The 25,000-nt window shown below is 37.8% G+C and overlaps 1 protein-coding gene across 1 annotated transcript in view; it reads right to left on the bottom strand.

Annotated features, from left to right (window-relative positions):
• The window catches only part of LOC144975044 (uncharacterized), a 241,463-nt gene that overhangs the window by 163,451 nt on the left and 53,012 nt on the right, over window positions 1-25,000 (bottom strand). The window contains exon 3 of the mRNA XM_078918719.1: window positions 11,023-12,403. Coding sequence (XP_078774845.1) covers window positions 11,023-12,359 — 1,337 coding nt within the window. The 5' untranslated portion in view covers window positions 12,360-12,403. The remainder of the gene's footprint in view (window positions 1-11,022; window positions 12,404-25,000) is intronic.

The following is a 25,000-nucleotide window of genomic DNA, read 5'->3' as shown; positions in this document are numbered from 1 at the left end:
TCTATCAGTAACTACACTCGCCGGCATCAACTACCCGGTTGTCTCTAGCAGTAACTACACTCGCCGGCATCAGCTATCCGGTTGTCTGACTCTATTACATAAATATAATTATATTCATTGAATAGGTAATTAAAATGATGTCATATATTATAACACGTTTGAGACAAAATATATACAGGAAGAAATAAGTGTGAACTTACTTTTGCATATATATATATATATATATATATATATATATATATATATATATATATATATATATATATAATGGCAATTTAGAGCCGAATTTCTATTTCAACTATTTCAAACAACACAGGCAGTTCATTGAACGCCTCTTCTAAGGTCTAAAAAAAATACCTATCATTTAATATTTTTAGATTAGCATTCATTTACTCTTAAATCAAAGGGTGTGATGTGTGTAAAATGCTTTACTCAGTGCTACAGTGTCAAAGCCAGTGTTGTAATGATCGTTAACCATGAGGTGAATGACCAAGAATCTGTATTTTTATCTTGTAGGTCGACTTCCCTCTTGCAAACATGATAAAGTGACAAACTGTAGGTGGACTGCCTTTGTCTCGAGTTCCCTCTTGACAAAATGATAAAGTGACAAACTGACAAAATAATAACTAATGATTATGTTATTTTAAATTTTGAGCTCATCAAGTTAATTGTAAAGTAAGGAGAACAGGTCATAATCCTTGTGATATGAATGGACCACTCTACTTAATCGTTGCCAGTTGACATATCCTCCATAAACAAATCAATAAGCCTCCTGTATTCATAAACCCTGAATCGTCATCATACCCTGACAGCTGAAATATGATTCGGACGTGCCATAAAACACAATCCTGATAAAACATTTTATAACATGTAATTATCATGATCACCAAAAGCTATGCCTTGGAATATACGTTGTAAATCAACACTTTTGAATTTCATTTTCACGAATTAACCATGCCCACTGGGCTTCAGTGTGTTTAATTCATTCACGCTATATGCTCATATGTTTCAAATCAGGTCGTATATATCAGTCAATCTCTAAAACTTGTACCACTTTTACCATGTGTAAATGCAATGTATCATTGATCCGATTAAAGACCTTTCTCATCACCGCTTGACTTTCTTACAAGAGAGGTTGGTCAATGATGTTAAAATGATTATCATCATTGTTGTATTAAAGACAATCCAAAAAGTGTATTTACCACTATTGCAATGGCAAATTTCTTTGCAATATTTTAACCACAACCTCAGAGGTAATCCGAGGTTCTTCTAGGACATGCTTTTATTATAGTTTACTTCGTATGAAAATTGAAATGTTTATCGCATGCCATTCATAATACATAATGACACCTACATGAATCTGGAAAGCTACAATCGGTAGGTTTGCCGCATTTAAGACTACACCATGCACATGTATCCTAAAACAAAAGCCATCCAAATCAACATTAAACATAGCGCAGATAAAGATGTAATCAACATTAATATTACATTGTATTAACTCATCTAAAAATCAAAATGAATGATCTGATTTGATAATAAGTCTAATCGCCAAAATATTATGTAATGGTTAGCTTTGTGTTACGGTAGACTTCTGTAGTGGGGACCCATGTATCATATTTGGGGCATATGGAGAGGGGTTTAAAAAGGAAAACAAGAAACGAAAGATATCGATCTTTTATGTTCATAACTTAATCAATAAAAATTCAGGCAAATATTTGTGGAAGTATGCTGAAAACAAAGACCAACACACTGAATCATGTTCTTCATTTGTCTCAAAACGTCTCAAAACGGTGTTATGTCGGGGTGAACAAGACGCTGAAAAGTGAATTTTAAGCTCAACTGGTCAAGAAAACGAAATTTCGGTTTTCAGCACTTTAAAATTCTATATTTCTTCGTCAATAATACATACATTGACTCAACTCAAGTCTAATGTTTTTGGTCATAGATTCTATTTTCAGCACTTTGATCATCCCGACTTAATACCGTTTTGAGGCGGCGGGTCACATTTGTAAAAGAAGATCAACCCAGCAAAGAGCAAAAGAAAATGTTAAAAAAAAAATACCGCTATGCCGTAATCTAAATAAAACAGCCGGCCATGATGGCACCGCATCATGTGTACTTCAAATGATAGCCATACCAATTATATAGCTCTTGCCCTTACCAACGTGTACTAACTGCCCCTGAACATCATAATTATACCTACAGCTTGCATTGTCTATTGGATCCTAAAGAAATAAAATAAAATTGAGGCAGAAACCCGCCATCCCATGTCCCCAGAATACAAAGTTCTTAAATGTATAATACAATGCACAATTACGTGACACATAGACTTAGTCTAAAGGAAACCTCCATAACCCTTTGATACCGTCCACCAAAAATATTTTAACGGAATTGGAATTCGATATTTGTGCGGATTGTTATCATGATTAGTGCGGTCTGTAGCCATTGAGCATTTTTAATAAAAAGTGATTTTGTATAATAATAATAATAATAATAATAATAATAATAATAATAATAATAATAATAATAATAATAATAATGGTATAGATTTATCGTGCGCCACACATCCCTTCATCAGGAGGGCCCTGGGCGCATAACATAGGTACATCATAGGTTACCATCATTGGCTACATGGGTTTTCCTTACTTGACTCGCGGTTCGGCCTTGACACAGCAAAGAGTGTGAATCATGTATCAGTTCACGGCCGCAAACGTACACGCCGACAGTTCGTTGTTAGTTTTATCATAAGAGTGATGTCTGTAAACAATATATTATGCCCTTTTATGCCCCCCTCTGCTCCTGTTATAAAAGGTAAATGCCATTTTTAAAATATGTTTTCAGTTATAGTGACCCACTTTCATTCATTCAATCATTCTTTCGTGTTTTCTTTCATTCCTCTTATCTCTTTCTTTCTTTCTGGTAGGTAGTAAAAGTATGGTGCTCCGTTTGAGCACTATATCTGTCACTGAGTACATGTATTTGTGGAGTGCACTGTTCACTAAAGCGCTTTACCTGGGAACCCTCCCTAGTCAACAGAAACACTTAACAATTTGGACTGATGTAATAGTAATATAATATTATATATATATATATATAATATATATATATATATATATATATATATATATATATATATATATATACACACATATATATATATATATATATATATATATATATATATATATATATATATATATATATATATATATATGCTCTTGCAACCCTTTCTCCCCTTGATTCCAACTCTGAAAAAAAGGAAAAAAATATATTTGTCCCACTAACCGATCACTATTATATTCGTTTAAAAAACTGAGTCTTTTGAGCCATGTGGCCCCTGGTGCCTTAATTTATCCCGGTTTCTATAACGCTAATCGGCCTGGTTACGATTGTCTGTTATCCAACAGCCCGGACATTAATATAAACGTTGCAAGTCCTTATTGCTATATTTACTTGTTTTGGGTTTTTTTTTGCGCCTGAGGGCTTCTGTAATAGTATAAGGAAATAGCATCTCACGTTTTTCTGGGTTTTTTCAGCATACAAACGCTTGCTAATGTTGACATGCATGTTGAAATTAATATATATCAACTGGTACCAGTACACAATGGAAACGTGTTTCTTTACAACAATTCTTGAAGGTTGTTCAGCAAAAACAGAACGGCTGTCCACGTCTAGGGATGGTGGTGAAAGCATTCTCAATATCATTAAGAAAAGTAAAAAGAGAAAAGATAATGTGCATATAGAATTGGAAAGACGTTATAACGGAAATGAGTCATTGACCATTACGTACCACTTAACCTGCGCATCAACCTATAAGTCGACATATCATGTAAAACAGTACCTAAAGCACACGTTTGGTGAAACTACTTCTGCTAGTGGACCAACACCAGCTAAAATACTTTGTAGCACATCCAAGACTGGTCTTTTTGACTTCTTGAAACACTACATTGTCTGTGGCAAACTTGTTCTCTTGAACCAGATATTTTAAAAATACAAGACGGTATAGAAAAGCTTCGATCGGTAAAACTGCTGATCGGGTAGGGCAAAAACATTAAAAGAAGCTATCCTGGATGTTTGCACATCTCGAAACGACACAAATACGTCTTTCAGAAGCACTAAGCGATTTGCATGCTGCGAATCCCCGGTATTATCAAGACTGCAGAAAAAAGTATTGAGCCAACGCCCTGTACAAGCTTCAAGAAATTATCGGAAGGTGGGACATATTCGGATGATGCAATTGATTCCATTATTTCTAACATGATAAAAGACAAGGAACGAATGTGGACATCATTTGACCTACAATTCGCATACACTGAAAAAAGGTGGATGTCACTTACCTCGTCACGAACTCGTCAAAGACGTCATTGCTGCGTTTCACGGGGAAGTTATTCTTTTTTCTTCACCCGGGCTCGCTAATATTTTTATTTTCCGCAACAAAGCATCAGGAATACTCAGATCCAACGGAAACAAATGAAGAAGACAAAACACAAGTCGCAAAAAGAATAAGAAAGGACTGTAAAGAACTGACACGTAGAGGAAATGTGTACAATACTATGCCAGACCATGATAGTTTATTAGGAGAGTCCAATGGAACAGTTTTGATGTTGGGATGCGTGTCGCCAAAACTGAACATGGTATTGCCTGCATTCTTGATTAGTAATATAATTACTAGCGTTTTAACCAACCAGTCAACAATTCTCCATATGGCTCTAGCTGTTCATACGCAGGAGAAAAAGAAGTTAGAAATGTTGAACTCTTTTAGGGTGACATGTTCCTATGATGAAAGGCTGCGCGTCAAAAATACTTTCAGTTTTGGATTCGTTTAGTTGGAGTTTGTTCTCATTCATCCAAATCTTAATATCAACCATGCATTTTTGAAAACGTCGAATTGTGTCAGGAATATCAGAAAAAGACAAAGATTTATATATCTGAGAGTCATATGCACAGAAGTGGTACAGAAAGTTATGGGAAGCAATAATATTGGATAATGGCTTCATGTATAGGCTGAAGAGAATGGGTCCAAGTACCGAGCCCTGTGGCACGCCTTAGAGCAGTTCTTTCTCCTCTGAGGTGTAGTCGCTTATTTTAAAACATCGTTTACGTCCTTTTAGATAAAACTCAAGGCACTCGAATACAGTTCCCGATAGACCAAAACGTGTTTTCATCCTGTGGAGTAGAATTTCGAGGTCAATGGTATCGAAGGCTGAACTAAGGTCGAGCATGTTAAGAAAAAATATGTGGCCTACGTCGATATAGCTTAAGACGTCGTTAAAAACTCGGATGAGGGCAGTTTCCGTAGAGTGAAATGATTTATTGGCAGATTGAAACTTGTAGGCCATGTTGTTTCTACTGAGGTGTTTGAGTTGCTCAAGAACATTTTTTCCAGTATTTTAGACAAAAGCGATAAATTTGAAACTGGCCTTTAGTTCTTCAAGTCATCCTGATCGATATTCTGATTTTTGAGTAGGGGTGGGACAATTGCTTTTAAAAAATGTGATGGGGCCGTTCCAGAAGACAGAGAGTGATTTAAGATTGAGGTTTTTGATGGCAAGATCTCGCTGAGGCATTTTTTGAGGAGGGCTGTGGGAAATGTGTCGAGCTCGCATGTTTTTGAAGAAGATTCTGACATAATTTTAGTGACTTCTTTATTAGAAATTGACTTAAATTTAGTGAGCAAGGGGGCACAATTCTGATCATTTTCAGTGTCGTCTCGAGAAAGCGTTATCTTGTACTGGGAAATTACTTCTGATTGATTTTTATTTAATTTTCAAAAAAATCAAGAAATGTTTGTGGGAGTTACTTTGTTTCCAAATATGTGGGGATGATGTCTGATTTTTGTTTTCCAAGCAATTCATTTGTGGTGTGGGCAAGTTGCTTACAATTAGTGACTTTTTCAAATTTTTCATTATAAAAAGATCTTTTCGTGTTGTTACAGACATGTCGTAGCTGAATTATTATTGATTTATACTCCATTTTGTGTTGCAGCTGGCCTGCTTTCTTACAAAGTCTTTCCGTTTTCCTTTTATATATCTGTGCCTGTTTAACCTTGCTGTCAAACCAGGCGGCGTTCGTGCGTTTGGCTAGCTTTCTGTAACAGGTGCTTGTGAGTTCATTATTTTTCTGCATTCTTCATCAAATTGATCGAAACTGATATCTTTTACTGGTTGGTTATTATTTGTAATATCAGAGCAAATAGCTGTCATATCGATGTTTTCCAAGCTTCTTGTATGTATGATGTGTTTGGTGAAAGTGGTTTTCGAATATCAAGTTTACATAGAATCCAAAAGTGGAATATATTTTGTACGACTGTGTTTAAGATCCAGTTGTTACTTCTTGGTACTATAATACAATCGAGAAGTGTTGTCCCATACGTGGGTGAGTACATTGATAAGTGAAAGGCCATTTTCTGCGAGAATATCCTTTTTGTCTCTTTGTTGTTCATTTGAGTTAAAATGAATGTCCAAATCGCCCAATTGTTTGTTATTTTGTTCTTTTTGAAATTTAGTTCAGCGATGAGATCTTGTAAAAAGTCAGTTGGTAAAAATTTCGGAGGATGATAGATGCAGATTAATATGTAAGAGGTGTTATTCCATTTCATTGTCATTTGCACGGATTCGAAACTAATGTAAAGCTTTTCTTTTATGTTGACGATGCATTTTTCGAATCTCTCGTGATGTATAAAAGCTATGCCACCGCCTTTTCTGTCTGTTCGTGGAAATGACCTCGCAATATGTTGTGTCAGTGGATTTATGCTTTAAATAATTGAGCTTTATATAGCGCGATATCCAATAAATGTGCTCAAAGCGCTTTAGACGGATGACTAGATAGGATGTATATTGACTAGACTTGTTATTCCTATGTCTAGAATCTAGTACAGTAGTAATATCAATGAAGTGAGCTTAGTTTTTTTATAAGTTTATCTAAAGAGTTCTTCCCGCAAGGCCTACAGAGTCCTCCAGCGAGTTTCTCTCAGCCAATTAGTATGTGCTTTTATGTATAAAATTAACTCTTAATATGACCCAGCTCTCAATTAATTACTAATAATAGATCTAGATCTAATATTGAACTGCGTTTGTTATTTTTTACAGGTCCAGGCGTTGGGTCATCAACTGTAGGCGTGCTGATTTGGATGACAAGTCAGCTGATGCACTGCACAGAGGAAATGTTTTATGTGAAGAACATTTTGATGCTTCCTGTTTCAGTGCAAGTGCAGTGCACAGAAAACGTCTCCTGAAGAGTGTGGTGCCAACACTGTTTGCAGTCCCGAATCCAACTCCCCAAGCAAGTCCTAGACCTCCCCCCAAACCAAGGCATGTAGCTACATATAATAGTGGAGCTTCTACAAACTCACAGTCCTTCAATGACGAAAAAACAGTGCCTTCTCCTCCTCCTGTCAATAAGAATGTGACAACGCTGCAGCGTCAACTGAGGGCGGAACGCTCAAGGACTTGGCGTCTGCGGCAACTGATGTACAAGAAGCAACAGAAGGAGGAAGATCCGAGCAATAACAATGAGGAAAACATGGACACCATTCGAACAACACTGTCGAAATACATGTCATCGGAGGCCCTCGAATTCGTCCTCACACAGGTGTGTGTTTCAAAGGCCCAATGGAAAGGAAGGCGATTGACAGAGAGATGGATTGGTTGATAGATAGACAGATAGATAGATACATAGATACATGGATACACAGATAAATAGATATATAGATAGATAGATAGATAGATAGATAGATAGATAGATAGATAGATAGATAGATAGATAGATAGATGAACGGATGGATGGATAAATGGGTGGATTGGTGGATGGATGGATGGATAAATAGATACATCTTCATCACGTTCTCTAATTTCCTTTTCTTCTTTTAATCTGCCACATTTTCTTGAATGCTATTTTCAATGTCTTGCACTTCATAGGCCTACTTTGCCTATACTGTATTTTGGTGACGTCATTTTGAGTCTGCCCCCCTCTTCCCATGTCAACACGTGTCAACATTTGGTGGAACACCCCCCCCCCCCCCCCCCCTCGCTTAGCTGATGAAGTAGTTTGTACTTGCTCCCTTAAATATATTATGTTTTGTTCTCACAGGTACGGGTTTCCAATGTGTGCGCAAAAGGGCGGCGATGGACAAATAGGGATAAAAGCTTGGCTTTATCCTTATATCACTCTTTCCGCAAGGCCTACAGAGTCCTTCAGCGGCTGTTCAAACTGCCATCACCAAAGACTCTAGGCAAAGCCATCAAGAATGTAAACATTAGGACTGGACCATGTGCGAACATTTTGCACCTTTTAGAACTTAAAGTCCAAACAATGAAAGGGGTTGAGAAAGTCTGCGCCGTCGTGTCCTGAGATTTAATCCCAGGCTTTTAAAGCCTTCCTCCAATACGCCCCCTAAAACGAAGAAATGCAAGGCTTTGGGGAGTTCGGCTACATGGGGCGATCACAAAAGCATGCAACCCACGCCCATATGTTTATGATTAGGGGTCTCAGTACAAAATGGAAACAGCCGATTTCATATGTCCTTTCAAATGGACCAGTGAGGGTAAATTTGCTGCTTCCATTATTACAGGAGACAATTCGAAGCATAGTTGCCATTGGTCTTGTGCCAAAATTGTAATATGTGATCAAGGAAGCAATAATAGGGCAATGTGTACGCGTTTGCATATTACAACACAGCGACCAATTGTAGGGAGAGAGAGAGAGAGAGAGAGAGAGAGAGAGAGAGAGAGAGAGAGAGAGAGAGAGAGAGAGAGAGAGGTGAAAAAAAGGAATGATGTGTGAAAGAAATTGTGACCGTTTTAAAATGTATTGAAGGAGGAGTAAGTTTGAGTGAGCAACTTAGTAACTGTGGAGACATTTGAAATCAGTCTTAATTTCAATTGCATTAATACATTATGTTCCCTGTTGTATTAAATTGTAAAGATGTCTTCGTGCATTTTGAAATAAATTTGTTATGACATCGAGCAATATAAACCACTAATGATTTTCCATTTTATGGACAATAAGAATTTATTATTATTACTATTTATTACTACTTTAATTATGATCCCGTATGTACGTCCTCTGGTCACAGTGATGTAACCAAACGCTTCTCTCCGAACTCTGAACGATTTTCTTATTTATCACTTCCATCGACTATCAACAATGGAAAGTTGTCATGTGAACTATATATGCAATATATCGCCGCTGTACAAAAGTACAAACGCCTTGCGATAAAACATATAAATTATAAGTCTTTGAAATCAGGAAAAGACTTTATGGACACCCTGTACATTCCTTAACTGTATTAATCAAATGGAATCGTTAGTAAGTGTGCATAAAATCCATCGCATATATTGCATAACCTCTTTGGAAAATAATTACACTATATAGTATATACCTTGAATGAAAAGCAACAATCTAAATCCACATGAATGTAAATTTTTACATCGTTTAATTTCAATGAAACATAACAGTTTAATTTAGCGTATATTTTTGGATTATAAATTCAATCTTACCCCTTTTCTTTGGTAAACCATAAACATTCAAGTGTAAGAAAGTAAACGTGTCCTTTGGAATACATCATTTTGCAGATTATGTTACCTAATTATTTAGTCAATAGACAGTGACTGCTCTTGTATTCCCACTTTCACGTGAGTTTGTCTTCATTTTACAATCCTGACAAAAGTATTGTTTTTACTGTGTCAGTCTACTCATTGCAAAGATAGAAGGAAAGTGGTTGATGGTTGTCTACATCATAAAATGTCACAAAAAGTACATCACCAACTAAAGAAAACCAAAGAAAGGATAATGTCATCTCCGTGACACATTCTAGAGAAAGTTGAATCACGAAAAATCTGGGTGTAAAATTCAGACACAATTAATTTCAAATGGATCCGAAATAAACATATCACCAATATATTGCCAATGCCAACAAAAATCTGTGCATTTATCTACCACACCATACCAACAATGTCAAGAAGGACATCGGCATACAGGAAAGGAGACACAGGACTGAAACAGCTGAGAAATTCTACACAATCAAACCATAGCTGACGTCTAGCCAAGAGCACAAAAACATGGACACAACAATATATTCTATATTATATTACCCGCTAGGCCAATCGCCAATCTCCACCCATCTTTCCATCCTATTGAACTTACTAACGCCTGCCGCAACAGAAGCCCCGTGCCCTTCAGTCTTAATTCGTATACTGTCTTTCTTTTTTGTTTGTTTGTTTTACTGAATATAAACAATCTGGAGTTTACTTTTTGCTTTTGCTGTTTTATTAAGACCAAAGATCTTCTATCATAATATGGGATTAGAAAATCGACAAAGAATGAAAAGCTGGGTTGGTCAGTTCTTGAATGTGGTCTGGGGATCGAGGATTTAGTGCATTGAAACACATTAATTGGGCAATTTCTCGGTCGAGCAAAAAGTCAACGTGATTATATCAGCATAGATTTAATACTTGCTATATCAAGACGCGTTGCTGTCAATACAGTTGTTCTAGCGGAAAACGATAATGCTTCCCAACACTTAGTGATAATTATTAAGGAGGGGAGTGAGAAATACGGACAACGCCCCCTTCCAGGAAAGAGATTCCACAAAATAAATCAGAAATGAGTGGAACAATTAAACAATTTTCCATACCTTTGACAACTTGTCACAAACGACGCAAGGGGGGGGGGGGGGGGGGGGGGAGGGGAGCGTGGACTGGGTCATCCAGCCCTAGGGGGATGTAACCCAACTAAGTTTGAGAGCCACTGCTATATTATTAACTCCAGTTCAATTTTCTGACATTCATTCATTCTTGTTGTATATTTTATACAACCCGGAAGATGGGTTAGAATTACATTTCTGTCATAGAACTTTTATTTGAATTGAAGTTGATTTTAAAATATTTTCATATTGACGTTTACATTAATTTGTAGGCGCTTCATTCCAATCTAATCAGTCTTAACAACGTGATGAACTACAAAAACGCGAATCAAGAATGTAAATATGTATAAGTAGAAATATGTTTTTAATACGCTACTTACAATTCATGGACGATGGTCGGAAGCCTGAACTTTTCGCTGACATTTTGGAATTTGACACCTTCGCAGGACAGCTTGAGAAGTAGTGATGGATCCCTGTCACTGTATATATATGAGCATCCCAATCGATTGAGTACAGGATCGTCTTCTTGCTGTCTCCGATGGCGTCGTTTGTGCGTGGTGCCGAAACCCCGAAAACGTCGGGAAAGAGAGAATGGATTTTTAGAATTATGGAATTTCTTCTTAAGAGGATTGAATGGTTTAGCCATATATCCTGACATCCCTTTAGAGAATGAGACTTTCCTACCTGTTGACAATTCCTCAGTGTCCGATCTTGAGACAACAGGCAATTCAATATGAATTGATTTTTTCAATTTCAAAGACCTCTTTGGGCGTAAGGGTGATATTTTTGAGTTCATATATATAATAGACCAATCATAATGGTTATCTCTTTTCAAATGTAATCTGAGACGATCATACAATGTCCTGTATTTCTGTGGTACTTGGATGCGGGGGTGAAGATTAATAACCTTTGGGGATGTTATAGTGTGTGGCTTTTCTGGTATCGATAAAGATGTCGCTTTTGACTGCCTTACTCTTGATGATGGCTTTTCTAAAGCCAAAAATGAGAATGATGATGTTGTCAAAGATAGTTGTCGTGGTGGTGGTAGCGATGATGATGTTGATGATGATGATGATGATGATGATGATGATGATGATGATGATGATGATGATGATGATGATGATGATGATAATGATGGCTGGTGTATTAATAGTTTTGGTTGCAACTTCATTGAGAGCAAAAAACCTTGAGATGATGAATTGAGTGAAAAAGGTTTCAATCCATTGAATATTAGATATCTCGAATGTTTTAATAAGTATGGAGGACTCTTTTTTGAAGGCACGAAATTAAACGGCGATGATAATGTTGATGATGATGATGATGATGATGATGACGACGACGACGACGACGACAACGGAGAATAAACTATTGGGAAAGGCTTTAACCAAAAAAGTGATTTACTAAATAAGTAAGGCTTTCTGTTCACGTTCTCTCCTCCATTTTTGTGAATAAAGTTGGGAATTTCTCCGTAATGTTGATAAATCCTGGTAAATGACGGAATCGAAAATGTAGAAGAACGCTGTATCAAAGACTTCAAATTGGAATATAGAGATGATGAAAATGATGTATTTTTTGTTAAATGGCTTTTTATTTCACGACTGTCTTCTCCAGTTTGATCTCCTCCCATTGGGGGCAAAGCAGCCAATCCTGTGATTAATGGTGGAATTAAAAGAAGTGATATTAAAGTTTGGGGTTTCGAGTTTGGTCGTAGGCCCATTATGGCTTGTCAGGAGTTCGTTGATATTGTCTCTAATGGAATATCTGAAAATATACAGAGTTTTATAGTTATTTTAGGGACATTATATTCGTTTACAAATAACTCAGAGCTTTTATATAGTATGCTATATAAAGGCTGTTATACAAGTTGACGGAAATAGCCTTAAATCAAGTTAAATCCTAGCAATATTTAGGACAGCAGGTAGTAAAAAATTGCTCTAGTAATTACGTGGTTTAAACAGGAATAGAAATAGGAAGAAAACTTTTTGAAGAAATATAAGAAATCCTTTCTTCGGACGACATGCAAATTTTAAAAAAGGATCAAAATACTGAAGTGTTCTGTATATTCTGTAGTCTGGTACAGCGCAGAAACATGGACGCTAAATTCCAAATCTAACCTGGAAGGGCGAATTTGAAATGTGGCGTTTTCGAGGCATGGATAGAATAAATTAGAATAAAAAAGACCAATGCGGTTGTCTGCATTATTCCGAATTACTGAAAACAATAAAGAGCAGGAATTTGAAATACTTTGGCCACACAAAACAGCATTTGTTTTTTTAAAAAACATTGCTAAAAGATAAGTAATGGACAAAGAGGCCAAGAGGTCATCTCCCAAGGTCATAAGTAGACAACATTAAGAGCTGCACAGGTGAAAAATGCAACAAACTGGAGCCCTTTATAGTCGACCGTTAATGAAATGACAGTAGAAGGAAATAAGTAAGTCATATAACAAGACCACAAAACCGCACAATCAGCTAAGATTGTAGAGCATTTGTCTCAAAAACAAAGGAATCGGTTTAGATTTGGAATTTAGGTTGAGGGAAGATTTGTTTCTCTATCGGGCATTATTCGGGTAGTGGCTGTTAGATCTAGTGGAAAGCACTTTTTAATAAACTTGTTTCTACTTAAAACAAAATTGTTTTCTTCTGCAGACATAATGTAATCAAATTATAATTTCCTACACTTCCAGTCGATTGTTATTTGGATCTTTCCGTACAATCAAGATTTGTCCCAATTAACATCCAAATCGAGTGGAATAATTGTGCAGAATGCCTTTCCCAAGGACACACATCATGGCTAGACTTTTCAATCCGTGTCATCCATTTAAGATTTCACAAGACTCCGATTAGTTACAAGATGAATTTCTTATCCATCTACTTCCTGGTAACCGACGTTACAAGTTTAAATAGACGGAAATCTCCACGTAATATTGTCATTAAGAGTTCTTTTTAGAAAGGAAACCGATGGTAAGTAATAGACGGGAGAGGGGGATATGTTGGTAGCATGACAAGTTAAAATAAGATTAATGTACGAGTATGAGTACGACAACCGACTTCTGATCTGTAGAGCCGCTTTCGAATCATCCAATCCTTGCGGCGAAAAGTTGAATCCTTGGAGAAGGTTCTTTATTCATATTCTTTCATCCATTAAAACTCATTGTCGAACAGCGATAGTCCTACCTTTTCTTGTTTGACTAAAAGTGAAAAAATAATTAGTTACAAGAAGTTTTAAACAAACACAGAAAGGAGGATATAGAGCTTTATTAGATAAGAGAGACGGTGTGTGTGTTTGTGTGTGTGTGTGTGTGTGTGTGTGTGAGAGAGAGAGAGAGAGAGAGAGAGAGAGAGAGCGAAATGAAGAAATTATGGCAGATAATACATAGGAAGGTATAAAAGTAATAGTGCGATAGATAGATAGCTAGACGGATAAATGGATTGATGGATATATATATATATATATATATATATAATATATATATATATACATATATATATATATATATATATATATATATATATATATAAGAGAGAGAGAGAGAGAGAGAGAGAGAGAGAGAGAGAAGAGAGAGAGAGAAGAGAAATAGAGAGGTAGATTGTTTGAGAGGGGCGGGGGGGGGGGGTCATGGTTTGATTCCAACTGCCTATATTTATATTCGAGTGTGAGGAAATAGTAAGGCATTGCATTAACACTGGAGGTCCCGGTGCCAGCATCATCTATGTTTACCTGAAAATTAATATATTTATTACTGCATTACAGAGCTATACTGCGGTTGATGTTTTGGTCATTTTTGCATGAGCACATAGGAAATTTCTTCTTCTGTAGAGTAAACATAACTAGAATAGTGACATTATGTATGATACAATCAAATAACTAAAGATATAAAAGAAAGAATTATCTTTTTTTTAAAATGATTTCTTTATTATCATTATAGAAATGATTTTGTTTACATGAGAGGCAATATTTTATGTGTATCCTCTACCTTTAGATGATCGAAGATATCCCCTTGTGATGAGAGGATTTTCGTAAATATTTTTTATTTATTTCAAACCTTATCATCATTCTCCTTATCCTCTTTCTCCTCCTCTCTCTCCTCCTCCTCCTCTTCTTCTTCTCCCCCCCCCCCTCTCTCTCTCTCTCTCTCTCTCTCTCTCCTCGATCCCCCTCCCTCTCGTACTCCTCCGCTTCCTATTGATGAATCACCTCCTCCCCCCTCCTCTGCCCCTTCTTCCCTTTCTAAAAATCCGAGTTAACCAGTTAATTGTCGTACTCTGGAAAGACACGTCCATCAAACTCGTCCTTCAAATATCTATCGATTTACATGACGCAAAGTCCCAGATTTGAGATTTTTGCCAAGAGAAAGGTCATTTAAATAGCTCGATAATCAAAGTACGAGTTTTCTAACCAAATTTTTAAAACGTGTTTTTCCCGTGTGTGGCAGTTAACTGGTTTAAAGCAAAACGTTTAAAATTTTGTCCAGGATAATTATCAAGAAGAAGACAATGTATTTCTCACAGTAGGTTAATAATACATCTATAGTGATTTTTAAACAGCTCACAAAATAACTTTTCCAAAATCAGTTAAAATCAGTAGACGATGCAATAAGTTTAAATCTTGTCATAATAAAAGAATTAATTCAGTTCGTGATAAAACAAATGAGAATCACTCGTGTCTATTTTTTCAAAACCTATCATTATTTTTTCCAGCGTGTTCGCAGTGACTCGGATCATTGATTTATTAAAATTACACAATCGTTCCTTAATCATTCATATATTAAAGGTAGAAAAAAACCCTCTAGAATGTGTACTGATCGTTATTTTACACAGTGACATAGTGATTAAATTAGACCCCACTCACAGTAGACTTCAACAGTCATGACGTCACTTCCCTTGTATTGACACATAGTAACTTAGTAACTGTTTCTAAACTATCGGATCAATGGTGGACGCCCTTATAAATATTTCTCCGACGAGCAAAAAAGTTTATCCAGAGGAGAAAAACACTATAAATATGATCATGTTTTGACTTTTATACATTCTGATCACATGACATATGAAAAGTGCTAGCCAGCATGAAGAATAAAAAGTACCGATTTTCTTTGTTTAGAACCACGCTGCTCGCCGTTGCTGGGCGATGTGACATCGGACTTCTTCTTCTTTCAGCTTATCCCGCAGTTTGCAGGGTTGTCATAATAAATGCCACATCTCCATGCATCTCGGTTCAGCGCATTATCTTCCTCCAAGCCAAGTTCTTTCATATCATCCTTTACCTTATCCCACCATCTAGCCTTTGGGCGTCCCTTTTTCCTCTTTCCCACTATTTGTAAATCCAATACTTTCCCTCCCACGTACGCCCTCTCTCGTCCCTTTACAAGTCCGAACCATTTCAATCCATCTTCTCTCATCTTTATTGATACATTCTTCACATCAGTCAACCTTCGAATTCGTTCATTTCTAACTTTATCTTTTCTTGTCCAGCCAAGTGACCATCTCAACATCCTCATGTTTGCCACCTCAACTTCTTTATCTTGTTTCTTTGTTGTAGATGCGGTCTCTAGTCCATATAACATTGCTGGTCTTACAACTGTTGTATATATTTTCCCCTTCAGCTTTGCAGATATTCGTTTGCCACACATAACTCCAGTTACCTTCCTCCAATTATTCCAGCCTGCCTGTATCCTCTTCTTAACCTCCACCTCATTGCCCCCATCTCCTTGAACAGTTGTTCCTAAGTATTTGAATTGGTTTGTCTCTGGCACATCTTCTTCTCCTATCTTTATTGGTGGTCTTCGATCTGCTTACCCTTAATCCCCTCCTTTCCAACACCCGTCTCCAACCCTCCAGTTCCTTTTCCGCCTCAGCTTTTGTATCAATTAAAAGTACTACATTTACCGCATACATCATGTTCCATGGTGCCTCTCGCCGAACGGGGTCTGTGAGGGCATCCGTTACTATTGCAATCAGCAGTGGGCTGAGAGCAGATCCCTGGTGTAATCCAACTCTTACATTAAATGGATCAGTTGGGCCAACAGCTGTCCTCACCACTGTTTTGTTTCCTTTGTACATATATTGGATGACTTTTATATATTTCTCTGTTACCCCCTTTGTTCTTAGGCAGAACCACATTTATTCTCTTGGTACACTATCATACACTGTCTCCAGGTCAATGAACACGCAATTTAGCTCTCTTTGCTTTTCTCTATACTTCTCTGTTGTCACTTTTAGGGAAATATAGCATCCGTTGTACTTTTACCAGCGACAAACCCAAACTGTTCTTTACTTATGTCTACATCTTTTCTAATCCTCTTTCAATGACTATTTCCCATATCTTCATTGAATGGCTCAATAACTTGATAACCCTATAGTTGCCACATCTCCTTTATTTTTGTATATGGAAATCAACGTAGTTTTTGTCCATCCTTCTGGCATTTTCTCTTTCTGTAAGATGCCGTTGAATAACCATACCAGGAAACTTAACCCTTCATCTCCAAATGATTTCCAGACTTCTGTTGGTATCTCGTCTGGTCCGACTGCTTTCCCCCTTTTCATCTTGCGCACTGTATCTCACACCTCGTTCTTGCTTATCTCATCTACTAGGTATCTTCTCTTTATGTTGTATTATTGCATCAGACTATTGAATCCAATTGTGACTAGGCTATGTTTGGAGCGCTCGAAAAGCGGACGATGTAGTGATTTTTACAAAAGTTCTAGTGTATGAAAATGGTATTACATTGAAGTCTTGTCAGTAGAAATAGAAGCGCTCTGATTGCAGTCAAGGGTTTTTTGTGGTCCGAAACCACATTACGCGCCTTTGGTTTTTCCCCGATCATACCTCGGGTTTGGGAATTCCCGTTCATTTTTCCTTTTAACAACGGATCCATCCCGCTAAAATTGATTTTAAATGATACATTTATCATTTCCCGTTTATAGAATTATACGTTTGATAAATGGTTTCCGCATTTGAAGCAAAACAACAGTATATTATCAAATAATTTTCTTTTATTCGTATAAAGAATGAGGTTGGTGAGATGCTACTATTATGATTTTGCTGTATCAGTGTAATGTTTAGCATAACGACAAAACTACATGTTTGTGATCGTTCAATAGTTATTTTCACTGAGCGATTTTAACCAGTTAACTGCTGTACTCTGGAAAAAAAAGGTATTTGAAAATTCAGCTAGAAAACTCGTCCTTCAAATATCGATAATTCAATAGATATTACCACAACTAAAGTTTGTTTATGTACGCAGTGATACAGACCTGCCAAGCATTCGACTTATTGTGTTATAGTGGAATACAAGAATACCATTTCGAAAGAGATTTGTGCTGAATTGTAGGATAAAAAGCATCCACATCGACGTGTACAAATACGCAGGTCTGACATCCGAACCCACTTATGGACCTAGTTTAACGTTGTTGCATAATGGACAATATTTTGAGTCATTTTTTTTTAGATTTCCATTACAACAATGAGCCCATAAGTATTTAGGTTAGCAGACCTGCAACTAAGTGCACGTCAATCCACATCAATTTAAAAGCCAACACCATCACAGACAATAATCTCTACCACAAGCACTTTTACAACATAATCATTACCACCAGAATCGCTACCACCATCATTTGCACAATATCATAAGTATCAGCAATACTATCAATATCACTACCATGGTCATTATTTCAATTATTGCCACCACCAGAAAAAATCATAACTATCATCTCAGACACCATCACTATAGAAAACAATCATTTTAAATACCAACACCATATGCGCACACTATAGCGTCACCATTGCCATCAACGTTATCACTTCAGCTTCTTTATTATTGACACCACCACCAGTAAATTATGGTCGTTATCGTCCCCACCCATTATTCTTACTATCACTATCGACATCACCAATGCAGCAGCTTTGTAACTACCACCACCACCACCAACACCACCATCATCATCATCATCACCATCATCATCATCATCATCATCACCATCATCATCATCATCACCATCACCATCATCACCATCGTCATCATCATCACCATCACCATCATCATCATCATCATCATCATCATCATCATCATCATCATCATCATCATCATCACCATCATCATCATCATCATCATCATCATCATTTCAATCACCAATATCACAACAACAACAAAATTAACAGCATAATCACTGCCACCACAACCACTAGCACTCCTACTAACTATTATCACCACAATATCGACTACCACCACCAGGGCCCAATTTTATAGACACTCCGTTAGTTATTTACTAGTCTAGTAAATGACTTGCTAGTCTTAAGCCTAAGCGGAGCAAGTGACTAAAAAAGTGGGATTTCATGAACGTCTTCTAGTCTCTGACTAGCTAGGCTCTTGCCCAGAAGTGGGCGTTGTTTTAACAGTGACTAATTCGGCTATTTTGTGTTGTAAAATCAAGCTCTCTAGTGCACAGTGGCAAGTAAGACACCAGCCTTCATATTTTCAACGCAAAGGATTTCCAAAAAGGAAAGTAGCAACACCTCCGGCATAGATGAAATTTCGTTCCGTTTCATATTTGAACTTACTTTTGCCATGATGAATCAAATCACGTGATAGTGACTGTCGACTGATCAGACTACAATGATGTCCATGGTCGACTGTCAATTCTATATTTAGGAAAATGAAAGTTTCAGTGAAACTCAAACAAATTGAACCAAAAACAAAACAAAACAAAACAAACAAACAAACAAACAAAACAGAAAATGTGTTCTGATGAATCCCATTATGTCAGTCAGTTACAATCCCAGCAGAACAACTTTTGTCTCCACTATACTTTCGAATCGTTTTTTTTTTTAATTCTTCTTCTTCTTATTATTATTATTATTTGGCTGTTCTTTGCAGCGAACCCTGCGAGTCGATTAGATTCGGGGTTTTTTCCCTAGTTTTTACTCACAAAAATGTGTAATTTCGACGATCTGCACCTATCTTAAATTTTAATAAGCTAGTTTCAATAACAACAGGACACCTTTTGCCTCTGTCACTCGTAACCGAAGTATTTTCCTTCCGAATCGAAGCGCTCTCAATCTAAAAATAGCTTGTCGACGATATGACGTATCCTAGTAACTAGTCTCAGACTAAGCTTGACGTCCGGCCTCAAAACTTGACCAAACTTGGTCTGAAGGTGCCGTGGTTTTAGTCTGGGACTTGCTTGGTCAGCTCACATAAAATTCGATTTTTTCAAGTCCTTGACTAAAGTCAAAGACTAAGCGCTGGTCCGAGTTCATGAAAAACGGGCCCAGAGCTCCATTACCACTAACATCAGCATAACAAGTAATAAGGTCATCACCATCACAGACTTTTTGAATTGCAAACTTCCGAATATTTTTTAAGTCGTGAAAGTTTGCAGGTCTTAAATTTACACGCGGCTTAGACTTACGGACGAATAATTTTTGCGAGTGACGGATACTGTGACCCATTTAGTATTGAAAAACTCGATGCTGCTACCTATATGTTGTTTTTTTTCAATTTTTTTCTCTCCCCTCCCCCACCGATAATAAAGTCCTTCTTAGTAAGAGTGAAGAAGAAGAGAAGAGAGTTGGGGGCTGGGTTGGTAAATGACACTTATCAACCATGATATCGGGAGTGGTACGTGTGACGCCATATTTATAACAGGAAGTTTGAGAGGACTTGAGAGGCTTTGTGGTCTAGTAGACCAGTTGGCCCTAAGTTCGAGCCCCACTCTGAGCTAAGCCCGCTCTAAGCTGCTCAAAGATGATTATTTGGAAGTGGTTCTTTACTCACATTCTTTCACCATACTAAGGTGTAAGACTGAATGCGTTATCTCTGTCGAATTAAAGTGCTATTACCTTATTTAGTTATCACTCATCCATTACTTGTTCACACATAAGTTCAGTGGAGTACTATGCTATAAGTAATTTACCCAAGGCCATAACTCCAGGTCTTATTTTTTTTGTTGTTGCCATTGTTACGTCATCAAGCAGACCGTCTTTGTGGTATCGGTCATCTTTCTTGTCCTAGCTTCTTTTTTTTTTCTTTTCTAAAATGTGGTTCGAATGGGAATCATTGTAGGGTGATTGCCTTTTTCGCCTTTTCATCAATGAGGACGAATGGTTATCAGGGGTATCAAGTAATAAGTTAGTGTTGGATCTTTAATATTGTTTTTGTTTTGTTTTGTTTTGTTTGTTGTTTTTGCAGCTTTATATATATATATATATATATATATATATATATATATATATAAATATATGTATGTATATAAAATATATATATATATATATATATATATATATATATATATATTATATACATATATTCTTTTTTTTTTTTTTTTTTTTCGTCAGGTGTTATCGCTCAGGCATGACATGGAGGAATATAGATAATTCATCAAACAAACGTCTGGAGAGATCACCCTTCTTGTCCAAAGTGAGCAAATGGAGATTGAATAATCTTGCCCAAGGGAAACAAACGAAGTTACTGGGGCATGAACCCGGGACCTTCCGGGTCACAGTACAATGCCTTTACCACTTGCCACTTCCCCGATCCTAATAGGTTACAGAAAAAGAAAAGGAAAGAAGGAATCTATACAGTGTGGATAAGGGAAGGGGGGGGGGGTGACAAGTAGTGCGGGGCGGTCCTTGGCAAGCTTAAGGACCACGGTCCTACGGTCCCTGGGAAATGAAAACCGCAAGGACCGGTCCTAGGTGGTCCTTTTCGACATTGAACATTCCTGAGAGACTGTTGGAAGTTCGAACCGTTTTGACCTTTGGGACCGTGGGATCGTTCATTCTTGAACCGTTAAAGACTTGGGACCGCGAAAAGCGTGGTCTACAGGAGTAAAACACACGGAGTAGTCACACTCATTTCAAATTGTAACCTAATTAGAGAAGAGGGATGATGCCTTCTTTATTTGCTCACAGTACTTCATTTTTACTTCGATAATTTAGCGTGAATAAAAATTGAAATTTATCCCCATTAACGGAGATAATGGAATCATCCAAGGCGTTGATCGAGTTGTTCGTGGCGTTTATACACACACGCAACTCCTACCCCCCCCCCCCCCCCCCCCCACACACACACACACACATGAGAGGGCAGCGAGCATTGAAGAGTAAGAGAGAGACGTGAAGTTATAATAAGAGGGGGTGGATGCGGTAATAAGTAATAAGTGGGGTCGATGGTGACTTTTCGCCAGATCTAACAAACCCAGCTACCCATTCACTGCTGAGTGGACAGGGATTCAGAAAAAAACTCGACTGCACCCGGGATCGATCTCTGGCCCTTTGCGTATAAAGAGAGTGCTCTATCAACTGAGCTATCGGGGTCCCCAAATATTCTATTGGACCTTTTAAAAATACAGACGTTATAACTGTTTTTTTTTGGAAGGAAGAAACTAATGAAACTCATATTATATGATTAGTTAAAACACCAAACGAAATTTTAATATTATTGTATTATTTTAAATGATAACAATGCGATAGAAAGGGATGGCGACAAGAGATGGACAAAAGAAAACAAAAAATCAGACTTGCTACTTGCTAGGTTTGAGACACACACACACACACCACACACACACACACACACACACACACACACATCTTTAGTAGTCACATACATTTCAAACAATAACCCATTAGAGAAGAGGGGTCATGCCTTCATCATAGATCATTGTCATTGCGATCATTATGGTGTAGTAAATTTTGAAATTTACCCCGTATAATGGAATCGTCCAAGGCGTGCGCCTCCTGTTCCCCCCATCTCACACACGAAAGGGCGATTTGCGGAGTGGAGGGAGGTGGTCGTCTGTGTCGTTTAGTGTATGGCAAAGGGGGGTGGGTGCGATTAATTAAGTGGGATGGGTGGTGATTGGTGGAAGATAGGCAAAGAACCGAGGCAACGAATCGCTGGGGAAGTTGTATGGCGCGAGACCGTTGAAAGGTGATAAGAAGTGAGGACCGCCGCCGGTCTTCCTGTTTGGGACTGGTCTCCGGTTCACAGCTAAAAGACCGTGGGACCGGTCCCAAGGACCGGTCCTCAGCGCGGCACTAGTGACAAGACTTGATAATGAGCGAGCGTGAACTTAAAACGTAGAGATCATTAATCATTGTCATCGGGGAAGAAGATTGAACGCAAGAGGATGGTGGTTGTGGTTTCTGTAGGTGGAGAAAGAGAGAGAGCGAGAGAGAGAGAGAGGGAGGGAGGGAGGGAGGGAGAGAGAGAGAGAGAGAGTCTGTGTGTGTGTGTGTGTGTGTGTGTGTGTGTGTGTGTGTGAGTGTGTTTGTCTATTTTCAGAAATTAATTTTATCTTATTTAATTTTCATGAAAATTGTTATTTTATGAAGAGGCTAAATATAGATAAAGACCACACGGGAAAAAGGGCACATGTCACATATAACTCATTTTGAGATAATCCAATTTTAAGATTTGAAAGTCTACAACTATTTAATGATTTGTTTGGTACACTTAATATTCATTCAGCGTATAAATCAATCATTTGTCAATAAGTGTGTGGAAAATTTATACATGAAATATTTTATTTTTTATGGACCTGAAGGAAAAATATGAATTGAGTCAGCATTGGACATGTGCCCTTTTTCCTTGTGAATCAAGGGATTTCCATGTATGTAAAGAAATGTCTCTTACTAGGAGTCCTGGTTGATCAGAAATGACCATTGCTATTATATCAATCAAATAAGCCACTTGTGCATGGTGTTGAGACCCATATAAACTTATTACCGCTTACAGTTACCGCAGTATGGGGATCAGCCCATTGTCAAGCTTTCAAACATTCATCTATCCGCTCCTGATGTCAGGATTTGCGTGTACAGCAGTGGCCCACCATACAAGTGCAAAGGACCAAGGCTCGAGTCTAGGTTCAAATTTTCTGTTTACTCCCATCCCCCACTCAGCAATAATTATTGGGTGGCTAGATATCCTGAGATCTGGCGGAAAGTAGCTACCAAACAAAATCCTAGCTAGTCGGTATCCTGTCACAGAAACGGCATTTCCTCCACTCTCACAGGCCGAATGGCTTCAAAGAACCTACTGCCTTGCAATGTGGGTATCCCCATATATCAGCTAGTAGTAACTAGTAGAGCATTGGACTGCCTCGTCAAAGAACCCAGGTTCGAAAGAATAATTTTCTGTCCATATTTCACCCCCCCCCCCCTTTTCCCAGGAATTCATTGAGTGGCTATATCTTCAGAGATCTAGTGGAAAGTATTACGTGATAGACCAGTGTCATACCCGACGAAGGGTAATCGGTACTAGGACAGATACTGAATGGACACCGACTCCAATGGCCAGAACCCGCCTAAGTCGACATTGTCAGGACCATTGAAATCATGTAGAGAAAAAAGAAAGTCAACATTGTAATATTGCAAAGAGACAAAGTGGGAATTCCAATCAAGTCGACTTAGCCGAAAGTCAAGTTAAAAGATTGGGGTTCTGTTGTAGGTAATCGATTTACACACTGACTTCAGTGAAATATCCATTTCATTGTCACAGTGCATTGTCGGATAAAGAAGAGGGTGAAGGGAAGAGTTTTGGCGTATCAGTATTAGGCATTGCCAAAAAATTATTTCATATAGCTATGCCGCTCCACACCCCATCAATACACTCATTCTATACTGAACCCTTTGACAGCAAGATTGGATTTCACATTGAACATAAACAGTGTTCACCTAAGTCTGTGATGAACTTTAACCACATCACAGATACAGGTGAAAAATGTAAAAATCAACAAAATGGATAAAAGTAGGTCAGGCTTTGTTCAGTGGAAATCTAACCCTGCTGCAAAAGGATTAATAGAATAGTTCTCATCTTTTGGTACAAAAAGAAAAGCAAGATTGAAAATAAAATTTCAACAACTTTTATACAACAGAAAATTAAATAAAATAATTTCACTCTTCTTCCGACTCAGACTCAGACAGGGGCTCAAGAAGACCATTCGGTGCTCTGCCATCATGCGGTAAGGAATCATAAAAATCATGATTCCTTGGGTCACAAAACCTCTTTAACACTTGGAGGTCTCTAAATTTTGCCTCCGAAATCGGCAAGGGGCTTGTGTGCTGAGGCTCCATGTCTGTTGCCAACCGTGCAGCAACTCTTGTTGGGAGACATTTAAGTCGGGGCACAACGACAGCTGATTCCATGAGGCCATTCCAATTGTTCCGATATAGCATCAACATGGGACTATCTCTTGAAAAGACAACCTCGCGGATTGGTCTTGTGGCGACCGGGCATGTTGCTTTAAACAGCGGCTTCAAATAATCACCCACACGAAATAACTGATTTTGTTGGACTTCAATTACATTATGTGGACTGGGGTGTTGTCTCGCATTCATGAATTGTTCCATCCATTGACGTGG

This window comes from Berghia stephanieae, chromosome 6 (genome assembly GCF_034508935.2).
Source record: "Berghia stephanieae isolate SIO BIC M18660-M18661 chromosome 6, UCSD_Bste_1.3, whole genome shotgun sequence".
Classification (NCBI taxonomy): domain Eukaryota; kingdom Metazoa; phylum Mollusca; class Gastropoda; order Nudibranchia; family Aeolidiidae; genus Berghia; species Berghia stephanieae.
This window is presented reverse-complemented; position numbering and strand designations above follow the sequence as displayed.